Here is a 14,485-nt window from a genome sequence, read left to right as displayed (position 1 = left end):
TTCTCAAAATTTCTTAATGTTCCCCCACATTCCAGAAATCTTCAAACTTGGTTAATATCCAGCTTAAAGCAGATACAGTAGACTATTATGGATAATAAAAATTAAAAAAGAACAAGTACCATATTAGAGATAATAAAAATGTTCTAAATTAAAAGACACTTTTCATAGCTGGCACAAAGTACAGTAAAGCTCCAAAAGTCCAGTAATCCAGCATCCAACATTATGGCACTTCCGAGGTCCAGTATCAAACAGCCAAGACCTCAACTTCCCATTCTCTTCCTCTGTTCACAGGGCATCCTGGGGAACACATTGTAGAGTGCATTCCTGCAGCACATCTGGGCGGTGGCACCCCCCAGTCATGCCTTTCCTCCACTAATCCCATCTGCTCCCTCCTTTCTAAATGCCTTTGGATGGTTTGGGAGGCCCTCAGAAGTTCTTCCAAGGGCATAAAAACATCACTTCCGATTTCCCCTGAAAAACCGGAAGTGATTTGGGGGGGAGCCTCCGAAGGCCTTACAAGGCATTTGGAGGTTCAAGGAGGCCGCATGTGGCTTCCTCCAGCCCTCCAAAGGCCTCTGGAAGGGAGGCAGTGGGCAGGGCTGGTGGAGGTGGTGGCAATCCGGTTGGTGGGGGGGTAGTTAGTGGTTGTGACCCTGGGTAGCATCGGGCCAGGATCACCACTGCCTTCTCAACAGTCTCTCTCAGGCTCCATGGTCACCATGAGGCCACAGAAGCTCTGGATGAGCATGGGTCTGGCTTGATAGCCTGGCTGGGTCAGCTCTGGGGTGCACTGCAGCGGAGTGACTGCTGCACTCCAAGTACAGTGCCAAGTATAGTGCCAGCATCAAAGAGTGGCAAGCTCACACCAAACTGCTGGCCTTTAACAACTGCTCTGAACTGCTGTGGCTGACTAAGGGTGCAATCCTAACCCCTTATGTCAGTGTTTTCCAGTACTGACACAGTAGTACCAATGAGACATGTACTGCATCCTGCAGTTGGGTAGCACTCACGAAGCCCTCCTCAAAGTAAGGAAATGTTTGTTCCCTTATCTTGGAGCTTCATTGCTCTTATGTCAGGGGTTAGGTTGACATCTTGACCCAACACAAGTCTCTTCTCATATACCTCCAATAATCCAGCGCCCGATAGTCCAGCATATCTAATAATCTCAAAGGTGGAAGATTATTGAAGGTCTATGCTAGATGTAGTGAAATATTCTTGATACGATACAAATCACTAAAGTCTTTTAAACTGAGAAAACCCAATGGACTGCTGATCCAAGTTAAATACATTTAAAAACAGTGGTTCTCAAACGTTTAGCACTGAGACCCAATTTTTAGAATGAGAATCTGTTAGGATCCACCAGAAGTGACATTATCAAGCAGGAATATTTTTAACAATCCTAGGCTGCAATCCTACCCACTCTTACCCAGGAGCAAGTCCCACTTACTATCATTGTTAAAAGCATAAACATAGTAGCCTGTTAAAAATACAGATCTATAACATTTCCCCAAATGTAGTCACATACCTTGGAAGCATCAAGTCTAATATATTAAAAATAAAATATTGAAATGATTGGGGACCCTCCTGAAATTGGTTTGCCACCCTCCCAACCCACAGTTTGAGAAATACCGATTTAAAACATTTTCTTCACACACCCCCCCATAACCTGCATGAATACAATAAAAGAAGAGCCTTGCTGGATCAGACCATGGGTCGATCTAGTCCAGCGTCGTGTATCTCACAACGGCCCACCCGATGCCTCTGGGAGCACTCAAGACCACAAGATTCTTATATTCTGTTGCCAATCCCTTGCATCTTGCATTTAGAGGCTTTTTTTTTTTTAGACTTGCAAAACCAGGTGGATCCTGACAGTGGTCTGGTTTAAACAGAAGAAAATAGAACTGGGCACTGGGTAGGGCTGAAAACCTTACTGATTTGGGGGGGGGGGTATTGCAGGCAGGCTGCAGAGAAAAGTCACTTGGTGGAACAGGTCTGGTTTCCCCTTATTTAATTATTTGTTCTACTTTAATTTAATTATTTATCTTAATTTGCTCGATGATGTCACTTCCAGTTATGACATCACTTCCGGTGGGTCATGGACAGATTGTCATTCTAAAAAGTGGGTTCTGGTGCTAAGAGTTTGAGAACTGCTGCAATAAGGTGTGACACCTGGGGGGGGGGTTGACACCACCAGTGACCAAAATCACAGGTTGGAGGAATAGTACCATCATGTTATCTATCAATCAATGCGTAATTTCATGCACAATGTAATGAAACAAACATTGAAATACAAAAGGTACAGCCAAAAAAAACCAGTGGGAGCAGTGTGGTGGTACATCACTATGCCCATCACCTGGGGTGTTGCCCCGCCCACTGCACAGGGGTGACGCACTGGCCTCCCGCATCGGGTGACGCGAACCTTAGTGACACGGCTGCCAAAAGGTAATTCCCATAAAAGTGCAACTGCCCCCATTCTCCTCCCCCCAACCTGTTCAGTTAGGAGCATTTTCAGAAAGGCTAACATTACCAAAGAAGAGATGTTAGGTCAGTAATATGAAATTGTTTAAACTGCTATGAACTGATTGTGAGAGGCTAGAATTCACACTATGACAGGAACATGGAATATACCAATCCTGCTAACTGCATTCACTTTGCTATGCTTCCCTCTCTCCCTCTTCCTTCCTCTCCATGTCATATCTTCAGGGGCACTAGGGAGCTTCATCATATTAAATACAGCACTTTAGTAACACACATTAATTTGTATTGGGAAACACTGATTTATCCTTAACACAATGGAATTATTGCACTTTTATAAGTAACTGATTTATGAACAATTTGCCACTTTGAACAATTACGGAGACCTCAGAGTCTATTAAGAAAGTAGAGAGCCATGCAGGGTCTATACACACCTCAGTCACATACAGGAGGTAAGAAAGTAAAGAGTAATAGTTACCATAAACTGAAAGAAAACCTGATTAGCCAGTGAGGAGGAGAAAGAAAGAGGTGTTTACACAAGACTTGCATGAGCATTCTTTTTACCCCAGTTTGGGGGTAGGGAGAGGGAGGAGGAAGTTTCTACAAGAAAGACTCCTCTCAGAGCTTCTTTCTGCTCACTGGCCAATTGGTGTTAGGGACTACTGCCTGAGAGGCAAGCCAAAGTCATTGCACTGCCACCTGCCCATTCCAGTAAGTTAACAGGTAGGAAGAAGAGAGGGAAAGAAAGAGGAAGCCACATATGAAGCAAGAAAAACTGGGATCACTTGGGGTATAGTGCCTGAGGGCCGGGCATCTACCCTATAGTGGAACTTACTTTGGGATAAGCATGAAGATATACAAGAAATATAAGTTCTTGTATAAGTTCAGAAACATAGGCTGAATAATGCATCCAAGTGCTGTGGCCAAATCCAAGTATATGTTGGCAAACTAACAGCCCAATCCTAACCACACTTTCCTGGGAGTAAGCCCTGTTGATTCTAATGGGACTTACTTCTGAGTAGACACACACAGGATTGGGCTGTACAGGTCCCAATCCTGTACAAAATACATGGATTTCTTATACATGGATTTGACTCAACACGAATGGCCCCTGCAAATGAGAAGGAGTGTGCTGATCCCTGGAGAAGGGGAAAATGCACCCCTTTAAAATCAGTTTAAAAAACTGAACAGTCCTTTAACAATAGCCTCCCTAATGAGAGAGAGAGAAGGCAGCTGGCTGACAATCCATCAATCCTTCTCTCTCCAGTGGCCCCTCCCTTCCCCCTGAGCACTTGAAAGGTGATCACTTTGCATTGGTGAAGGGAGGGGCTGAGTAAGCTCTCAGCTCTTTGTAAACTCTTGGAGGAGGACTGATTGATGAATTGTCTTGTTAATGAATCTTATCTTACATAAAAAAGGTCAGCAAGGCTGTTTTTCAATCAGCAAAGAAACTTTGTTTTTTAAATTGATTTGCTATAGTTTGTTTTTTGCCATCCACATGAGTACTTGGAATTGAACCCATGTGAATAATGAGGCTCAACCTGTAATTCTGTAATTTGAAGCCTAGTGAGAAAATACTGTTGCACCTTGAAGCTCTATACTTGGTATTGACTTAGTTTGACTTTATTTCTTTTCAGAGGAAAAAATTCAAATAAACGGGAAAAAATGTTCTTAATATTTTTGTAACAGGTTCAGAAGACTTTAAAATTTTAACCTAAAAGCTCTAATATTCCAAAGCATAATGGGTGCAACAATTTCTCTCTGCAGGTTGAATAGATATGAATGATTCTTTATTAATACATACTACAGTGTAGACCAGGGGTGCTCACACTTTTTTGGCTCGAGAGCTACTTTGAAACCCAGCAAGGCCCGGAGATCTACCAGAGTTTTTTTTACAATGTTCGCGCCATCATAACATATAACATTTATGTGTACAATGTATGTTGGTGTACCTTGAGCCCCAAAGTGTATAACAGGACTTACTCCTGAGTAGACATGCCTAGGATTAGGCTGTGAGGCTGCAATCCTAGCCACACTTACCTGGGAGTAAGCCCCATTGAGTACAATGGGCCTTACTCCCAGCGTTTCCTCCCAGAGGCACCTGAAGGGGGGGGTCGGCACTCCGCGATCTACTCATTTTGCCTCGCGATCTACCAGTAGATCACAATCCACCTATTGAGCACCCCTGGTAGACAATGAATTGAATTTACATGTTGTAAACTAACCTGTGAAGAAGCCAAAATGCATTCAGCAGTTTTCACAGGATCAAGTTGACTTCTTGAATTAGAATTAGTGTCCGATTTGCAAATTCTTGCTTAGCTCTTCTTATAAATCTTATAAACTCAACTTGTACAACCAGAAGTGGAACTTAAAAAAACGTTTTGAAAATAGATTCTTTTCTAGATATAAATTCACTTGAAGGTCTTAAAATCTTACTTGATAAAGTTTTATTCTATTCTGTGTTTGTCTGTGGAAAATGTGTTAAAAAGAGATGATTAGATTAAATTTGTATATTACAAGATCAACTTTATAAAGCACAGTATTGTAACTTGTAAAATGAAAGTGCGTGTTGGATTATCGCCACATTCACTTGTTTTTCCTAATTTGCTTGCATGACATATACTGTCTACAGTCTCTTCGAATTGACCCAAGTAAGGCTGTAAGTGTTCCAACAGTGACTGGCACCATCAGCTGGGGGAATCTTGCTGGGCCTGCAGCTGACAAGAATCATATGTTGACAGGCCCAGTTGATTGGTACCAGCTTTTAAACACCAAAGAAGGGAGTGAATAAATGTAAGCAAGGCAGGAAAGGGGAAGGGGAAGAAAAGCAAAAGTAAAAAAAAAGAATAGAGTGGCACAAGGTGGAGACAAGGAGCAGGGCAGAGCCAAAAGGTGCCACCAAACTCCACCCCAGACTCAGAACCCACAGAAGAGGCAATTGTGGAAGGTGGTCAGAAGTACCTCACCACAGCAGGAATACTCTTGAAGCTCTCCTGAGACCAACCATTGCCCCATGGGTGGAAGGATCCTACCTTCACAGACAGAGAAGCACATCTAAGACACCAGATGAGCTAGGCCCTTCTGCACCCCACCAACCTTGGCAGAAAGTTCTCAACAGTTTGAGAACTGCAGCTATACATGCTTACCTGGGAGTATATCCCGTTAAATTCAATAGGGTTTACTTCTTAGTCAACATGCTTAGGCTTTAAGAGGTTGTTTTGCTTAATATGTATTATTTGTATGTGTCAATACAAATAAAAAAATCTTGAAGATTTAACTAATAATGGATGGGTAGAATAAAATTTCTCTCCTAAGCTAATTTGTTCTATATATGCCTATCCAAATTGAAGTCTTGATGCCGTTATTAAAACTGTAGAACTGATCTGAGCTTGTATATGTAATGAAAAATAGTTTACAACTTCATTTTCAGTTTTACTAAAGTCAGAAGTCTGAAAAATCTTTTTTCTATGAACAAAAACTGCAGTAGTCTCGGACTGGTATAATAAAAATAAAGGGATTAAGCCTGAAGCAATGATGATCCACTACATCAGGGGTCTCCGAACTTTTTGACCAGAGGGTTGCATCAAATATCTATACAGTGTCAAGGGCCAGAAAATCTTTTTTTAATATAAAACATAAATAAATACATCAGGATTTCTCCAAACGCACACCACAGAAATAAAGTACACATTCAAATGGCGCACCATTCCCTCACCTCCCCAGCCCTCAGAACACACTCTGGACACGACTGGAGCACAGCTCTGGTCGTGTTCGGTTGAGTGGACCAGAGGCTGGCCACGAGCCACATAGAGGCTCGCTATTGGCTGCATCCAGCCCCTGGGCTGGGGTTTGGAGACCCCTGCACTATATCAAACTACAGTTTATTGCACACTAATGACAACTTGTTAAATTGTTTTATGGTTTTTAATGGTTTTTTATTTTAAAAATTATTTTGACAATGTAAACTGCTTTGAATGTCTAGAAAAGCGGTATAAAATCTTTTAAATAAATAAATAAACTAAAGAACTACCTTAGAAAACACTTGAGGTCTTGCAATTTTGCACTCTTAAGGAAAAAAGACTTTTTTTCTAAATTTAGTACAGATTCTTGCCAATTAACCTCAATTTATTACAATGAACAAATAGGAAATATGAATACCTGGATGTTGTATAAGATTACAAATATCTATAGACAAGAAATGGAATGGTCTTATAATAAAAACAAATACTGGATTCCAATGTGACAGAAAACAAGGTTTGCACAAGGAATTTTCCCCACCACCCTGTCCACATCAGTCATATTCTCTTCACAAAAAGTTTGTCCTAAGGATTAACACACATTCTAGAGCAGGGGTGCCCAAACCCTGGCTCAGGGGCCATTCACAGCCCTTAGCAACCCCATATACAGCCCACAGGGAGCCCCCACTCTCCAATGAGCTCTGGCCCTAAGGAAACTTGCTGAAGTCACACTGGCCCAATGCCATTGCTATCTGTATGAGGGTTACTGTTCGATCTCTTGCATGTGCTGTGAGCTGCCTCTACTACTTGCTGTTTCACATCTGTGATGCAGCAGCAGCGATGGAAAGGCCGGCCTTGCTTTGTGCAAGGCCTTTTATAGGCCTTGGTCTATTGCAAGACCTTCATTCATTTATATAAGTTTGAGGTTTCATTAAAGTTTCATTCATTAAAGTTTCCATCTTTAATACATTCATTTATTCAAATTTATTCAAATTTTAAATGTAAATTAATTCTTTTTTTTCCGACCCACAACACAGTGTCAGAGAGATGATATGGCCATTCTGCCAAAAGGTTTGGACACCTCTGTTCTTGAGAAAGAAATGGAATATGGCGAGCTGCAAACAAAGGAGAAAGCAGCTAACATGAGCATAAATCAACAGTATAATAGGTTAGACCTGCTGTTCTCAAACTCGCAGGAAATTTGAGGACCGCAGTAAGTTCTTGCAGGGGAGGGGGGGAGGCAGCGAGGGGAAGGCAGCAGCATGATCGGCAGGATCACATTGCTAAGGGGGCTGCAGGGAATGGCATGTACTCACCAGTTCCTGCAGCAGCCTCCCTGGGGTGCGCACTCCACTTCACAGCAATCACACTCCACTTCTGGTTTTGCGGAGAAACGGTGCAACCGCTGTGCTTTCACTTTTTAAGCTTCGGGAGCCCTGCAGATGCTCACGCAGAGCTCCTCACACCCCAGGGAGGCTGCTGCAGGGACTGGTGAGTACATGCCAGTCACTGTATCCCCCTTAGCAATGCGATCCTGGGGATTGCGTCGCTGCCTCCCCCCTGCTCCCGCCCCTTAAGGGGAAAGAGGCCTGGCTGGAGCGTCGAGACACCCCAGTTTGAAAAGCCCTGGGTTAGACATAGAATTAGCTTCCTTTGAATTTTGTGCAAAAACAAACTATTGCATACCATTAGTACAGGGGCCTCCGAACCTCAGTCTGCAGGCCAAATTCAGTGTCCCCAGGTAACCTGTCTGGGCATGACGATGGTAAAGTCTTACAATTCCATGCCATAGCCCCCTCTTTTCACAGCTGTTTTTTGCCACAATTTGTGTCAGACAGCCACTTCCTCCCCTGGAAAACAGAGCATAGAGCCTGTTGGGGCGACATGCAGCAGAAGCAGCTGCAAGTTGTGACAAAGATTAGATGTGAAAAGTGAAGGTTTGCATTGCAGAACAGTAAGGCTTTGCTTTAGCTGCACTGCGCCCGGATGTGTTATCTGGGGACACAGTGGGCCACAGTTTGGAGACCACTAAGAAAACAACAGGAAGCAGGAAGCTTCCTATTAGTGTTCGGGTTGTCTCCCTCCTCTAGTATTCTGGCTGACTGCTTCTTGTGTTCTTCCTCTAGATTCTATAACAGCAAGGGTTGCAAAAAGAGGGCTGTAAAGACAGACAGATAAGAAACAGTGTTAACAGGAAGGGCTTGTGTGGTGCCACAAAGTATAGGGTTCGCTTTTATCCAGTTTCTTATCCACAGGGGGAAGCAGGAATGTATCTCCCCATGGATATGGGGGGTACTAGTATTTTGTTTATTGTGCACTGCCTTGAGTGTTGTGCTAAAGGGAGGAATCACAGTTGTACAATAAATGCTGTTCAGTAAATGGTGTTCAGTTTGTCCTGGATTGGGTTGCACCCCTCCTTGATAGCGGTTTGTAGTCTGGGGGTGCAGCTTGATTCACAATTGTTATTCAATGCTCAAGTAGCATTAGTTGCACACAGTCTTTCATTCCAATTTTAGCTAGTGTAACTATATCATCACTTTTTGGAGAGAGATGATTGGATCACAGTTATGCACGCTCTCATAACAACCAGACTAGAGTACCAAAATGGTTTATACATACAGCTACCTAAAGAGAATTCAGAAACTCAGCCTGGGACTGGCCATCATGAACATATTATGCCAGTTTGAAAGAGCTCCATTGCTGTTCCAGTTTCCAAGCACAACTCAAGGTGTTAACCTTTAAAGTCCTAGATGGCTTGAAGCCAGGATATGTGGAGAACCACCTGCTCTTATATGAACCTGCCCTGCTATTAAGCTAACCGCCCAGTGTCTAAGCTCCAAAATTCAAAGACAATCTGGCAAGAAAACAGTATATAGTGAAAGAGAATTTTAGGACTAAAAGTTCACAGAGAAGATTGCAGAATTCTTACAGCATCCAATTCAGGAACTAAACAAACTTAGTTCTTGTTAGGGTTAACAAGATTACTGCATCATGCCTTCAAACTGTGCTTTTAGAAATTTATACTGGAAGCACCTGCTTTTGAGAATGTTTGAATGCCTTGTTTCTCCTATCTAAACTCTTTCAGCACCAATTCCCCTTTCAAAGATATTCATGATTGGATGAGTGATCATATAATGAATATAACATTTTGACCCTCTATGGGTAAGTAGATTTGGCTGCATGCTGACCGCACCAATGCCAAATGAAGCTGATAAAAAGAAAGGGCATGCTTTCTAGTCCCATAAAGGATTCTAGCCAGTCAGGAAAGGATAGTAGAGCCTATTTAGGGCAATAATTTCAGGACAGATAAGCAGTTCTGTTTTCTAGATGACTGCAGAAGTAACATTTCTGAAAGCAAGGGACAACTTTCAACCTTGAAATTGTACATAAGAATCCCATTCCCCTTTGGCTCAGATCCAGTTTAAATGGAGAAATTATAGCTTTCAGCATAAAGTAACAACGAATCAATTTTCACTCTGTGCCTTCTTTGGGTTTTTTTGCCCTTCATATTTAGGCTTCCTGGATGCACTGCAGACTTATTCTAAGATGCTCTATCATCTAGTAGTAACATTACACAATATAATTTCACAATATATTTTGAGGGCCCTTAGAAGACTGAAAGATGAAATAAATAGATGTATCAATCATATATGCCATTGAGAATCACAATGGGAATATACATACATGAATACCATAGATAATCACCTATAAGGCGAGGAATTTTTACCAAAAAATCCAATGTAGACCATCTCTTTGTCCTATCTGTGGTTCACTCAGGCAGTCAGGGGTGTTGCGGCAGCCAGGAAAAACCCAGAGGAGCGGCAGACACGAGCTCACCCTGTGCAATATCACGTTTGGCTGGCCTTGCTTTACCTCTCCCACCAGCTCCCTCCTGCCAGCACATGACTAGGCAGCATGCTGCTGGGTCTTTAAACCTGCCATCTACAAACTCAGTACAACTGCAGATCCAAAAAATTTCCTCACTTCTCTCTATCCTGCCTCCCTCTGGGCTGTTTCATTAAGCAGAAGAGGGGACTGGCACACAATAATGTCTTCAAAAACAGTGGTGAAACTCAAATTCTATCCCCCCTTTCAATCAGGCTCCAAGGTAAGGTACAGCTCTTCCTCACAAGCACCTTTCCCTAAGTTTTACCCCTGACTTATCCAAGAGTCATGGAACATTCCATGATTTTTGCCTGAAAACCTGTTGTAAACTTATCTGTGAGATCGCCTTATAGGTGAGTACCTCTGGTATATTTTCGGAGGGGAGCATGAATTACTTTAGGTGTGCCAAAGATACAGGGTGCCCCCTTAACCATAGATCTAGTATCTGAGGTTTCAGTTATCCTCAGTGTGCAACCAATTACAGGAAGGGTTAGAAGGCTGAGAAGAAGGGAATGCTCTGTGGGGGGATTGTATTTAAGAGCTGTTGGGTTGCTGTACTTAAAGGAACACTACTGTTCTATTTCTACATAAGTTGCTGCTATTGCAGCCTGGGGGCAAAAGGGTTAATCTTCTAAACCAGGGGTGTCCAACTTGTTTCATACTGAGGGCTGAATAGCATTCATAATGCCTGCTGAGGGCCGGAAATGATGTCATTAGGCAGGAATTGATGTCATTAAACAGGTCATAACCAAAAATAAGCACTTTTTTCTTACTTAGGAACTCATTAACTACAAACAGAAGAGAAAATACACAAATCTTGATCATATTTCAAGATATGAGAGACCCCAATTTTCATGTGGGCTGCCCTTTCAGCAGTAACACCACAGCACTGCTCAGCAGATGAGAGCCTGAGGGCCGGATAAAAAGTTTCCATGGGCCGCATATGGGCCCCAGGCCTTATGTTTGACACCCCTGTTCTAAACTGTGCTGAGCCTGTGGCACCTAGTCTTTTATAGGCTGAAGTTCTAACATGGTTAACACATTTCGTCCCAGGGTTAAACTTCTGTATAAATGTTTCGTAGAAAAGTGGCCCAATGCTGTCATTTGGCAACTCAAAAAGAGACAGGGGAGCCCTTATTTATGTCGTAAGATTAGAGGAAGATAAATAAGGAGCTTCTCTAACCTAGACTTCCTGGGTGGAGGAAGATGTCAGGTTCAGGAAAGTAAATGAGGGAGGGGGAGAGAGAGCACACCCCCCATTTGCTTCACCCTCTGCCAACCCATGCTATTGCCTTGGGGCCCCCTTCATGGCTCCCCAAAAGAGTGCCTCTCCTCTGCCAGCCCCTCTCCTAGTGCTCACCTGCCCTATTGAGCTCCCTGTGTCCCACTCAGCTGCTCTCCAACTCAGATTTCAGAAGATCCATACTGGTCTTCAAGCAATTCTGCTTTGAAAATGGCAGAGGACAAGGCATGTTTGGGGAAACTTAGTGGAGAGACTGAGGGGTAAGGGAGAGGAAGCAATCCAGAGAGCTGAGTCTCTACTGGGGTAGCCTTGTCCAGTCACTTGCCAGCACGCATCTTTGAGGGGGCAACTCCGTCCTCTTGACTTCAGTGGCTTTGAAAGGATGCTGCAACAATCCCAAATGACGCTTTGTGGCCCCATAAGGTCACAACCCACAGGCTGAAGAACACTGCTATATAAGATACGCAAATTTATTAGCTATAGAATTATACTCCCAACTCCTGCATTCCTATCATTTAGATCTCTATCAAGTCATGGAGTCTCTTGAACAGCTTCCCTGGTCATGTATCAAGATGACATAGGAAAGGTACAGAGAATGCCCATGTGCTGCTCCAACATCCCTACCTTTGTAAAACTCTCATACATATGCACTTACATAGACAAATGTAAATGTTTTGTTTTTTAAAAGAGTGGCTACATTAAATGTGCCCAAAGTAAAACTAAATTAATGCTCATATACTCAATGAAAATTACAACAAAGCATCTGCCAGAGGAAAGATTTTCAGTTACCTCATCATGAGTGTATCTGTAATCTGCTTTCTTTGACTTGAGATCCCACAAGGCAACTGTCCCAGATTCAAAACCAATCAATAGCTGTAATAAATCACAACAGAATGTATTATTCTTCTAGGGTCAAAAAAATGTTACTTCTAGTACTTAACTGTGTGTGATTTGATTAGAAGACCTGCTGTATGCAGGTGCTTAGGATAACTACACAAGCACAATAATAAAGCGAAACATAATCACGATATTGATACCAGGCATACCAAGACAGGATACCATTTTCTGCATGTCAACTGATTTCAAGATTCCAATACTCAAAGCAGTTTCTTTTATGGTAGTTCACAACATACTAGAAAATCTACATAAATCAGGATTAGGCAGGAACACTATGGTCCCCAGTGTCACCACATGACTGATTCAAATAACTGAAGCATACTTTAAACAACTTCATGGTCTTGGTTGGTTGCATGGTAATACAACTAGAATTGTGTGACTCTACTCAAACTTGAACAGAAGTAGCTTTAAAGATATGCCATAAAACTGAAAGCCAACACAGGGAAGAGTGGTTGCTCTGTCTATGCAGATTCTTCCAGCTTGTGAAAAGACGTTTATGCAAATGTACTGAGTTGAATTATTCTGCATATTATTTTGTCTGCATCACTGGATTACTCCTCTTATAGTTAAACCAGCTCCAAATAGGAGAAGTATTATTTGGGGTTTCAGAAGTAGTTTTTACACATTTTGCTTTGCCCCCTGTCTTTCTGCCCCACCACCCTCTGGTTTGTCATCTCTTCTTCTTGAGAGTATGCAAAGCCATCTACAGTTCTTCGCCTCACAGTTAGCCTAAATTATAGCATGTAGTACTAAAAATTACTGCCATGATGTGCAAAGAAAAAATATCTGAGAGCCAATTCAGATGTACAAAAAAAAAGCACTAGGCACACTGCATCCTAGACTGCACCAGTTTATACATTATTATATCTCTGAATGCAGCTTCATAACCACACTCCCAGTATGCAGGAAGCTTGTCCCTCAACTCTTAAACAGAGCCATGAAACACCATTTAAAGAAACACTTCTGAGCTGCTTTTTTTTTTTTTAGCAGAACAACCATGGCTATCCATTCTAACAGTGTGTCTCTTCCAGCAGCTCTTTGCTAGCATTGTTCTTGTGCACTTCTCAGATTGCAAATTCCTTCTAGAAGACAGGGAGCCATATTCATTTTTTTTAATAAGGAGGATTCAAATTGAATCTCACACCTTGAATCTGAAGTGGTACAGTCTAGAATGGATGCACTAGGTGTTTTTCATATTTAAATAAGATCTAAAATAATAATTTTCTGTTTTGTAGCTTGGGATAATTAAAGTGGACCACAAAACACTGTCTGGAATGCTGCATAATACCCAGAGCCTGCATGCTGTGTAGATCTCACGTTTTATAATATCTGATACGAAATCAGACTACTGCAAACAAACAACTTTTGGACCCAACTTGAAAAAAAGCAATTAGGCAGGAATCAAGATTCAGTAACAGAAAGCAACAGAATCAAAGACAACAGGAAAAAAGTGCTGGCTAGACAGATGCAGTCCTTTCATAACATATGTCTTTCAAGCAATAATCTTCTGTCACTACACGAGAGCATGTTCATTTGCATACAGTGATCCATCAAGAGAAATGGATAAAAATTCCATTTTTTTCCCATACAAAACCAAAAGAAAGATTGGGTGCATTTGTGAAATGCATGTGGGTGCATATAAACATTATAAGGGGGGTTTTCATTATTCAAGAAATAAAAGCAGCTCTCAGAAATTCTAAAAATCTCTGACTTGAGAAATCCCAGAACTGAAAAATTAGCATCTAATAGAATAGCCCTCTTTATCATAAAGTCTCATATCAAAGGTATTAAATTATAGCTATGCTTCAGCCATTACAAAATGACTACAGATGCTTTGGAATAATCTTCTCCAATTTGGTTTGCACAGTTCAAAAAGGTACTACGTGAGCTCTTTTATACAAATATCTCCAATATTTTTATATCCATTTAAAATTCTAGTATCAGACTATCAGATGATTCTCTAACATGTATGAATTATACATAATCCTGCTCAAACACATTCTGAAATACTAAATAAATTCCATTTAAAAGAATATGAAAAATTAGACAACTTAAAAATGTCACTTACTACAGGAGAACCCCCATATCCATGGATTTCAAATCGATGGATTCACTTATCCACAAATCGGGTCCAGGCTCCCCAGCGTGCACCCCTCCAGAGGTGAGGGGAGTTCTGCCCTAGAGGGCTTCCCCAGACTTCCCAATGCCTCCCTAATGCCTTATAATGCCTCCTCCCAATGCCTTATTT

At 41.9% G+C, this 14,485-nt stretch overlaps 1 protein-coding gene across 3 annotated transcripts in view; it reads right to left on the bottom strand.

Moving 5' to 3' along the window:
• STXBP5 (syntaxin binding protein 5) overlaps nucleotides 1–14,485 on the bottom strand; it is a 157,361-nt gene that overhangs the window by 83,126 nt on the left and 59,750 nt on the right. For all 3 annotated transcript variants that reach the window (XM_066615477.1, XM_066615487.1, XM_066615497.1), the window contains exon 7: nucleotides 12,130–12,213. In XM_066615477.1, coding sequence (XP_066471574.1) covers nucleotides 12,130–12,213 — 84 coding nt within the window. The remainder of the gene's footprint in view (nucleotides 1–12,129; nucleotides 12,214–14,485) is intronic.

This window comes from Tiliqua scincoides, chromosome 1 (genome assembly GCF_035046505.1).
Source record: "Tiliqua scincoides isolate rTilSci1 chromosome 1, rTilSci1.hap2, whole genome shotgun sequence".
Lineage (NCBI taxonomy): Eukaryota > Metazoa > Chordata > Lepidosauria > Squamata > Scincidae > Tiliqua > Tiliqua scincoides.
The sequence above is the reverse complement of the archived record's forward strand: the minus strand, read 5'-3'. Positions and strand labels throughout refer to the sequence as shown.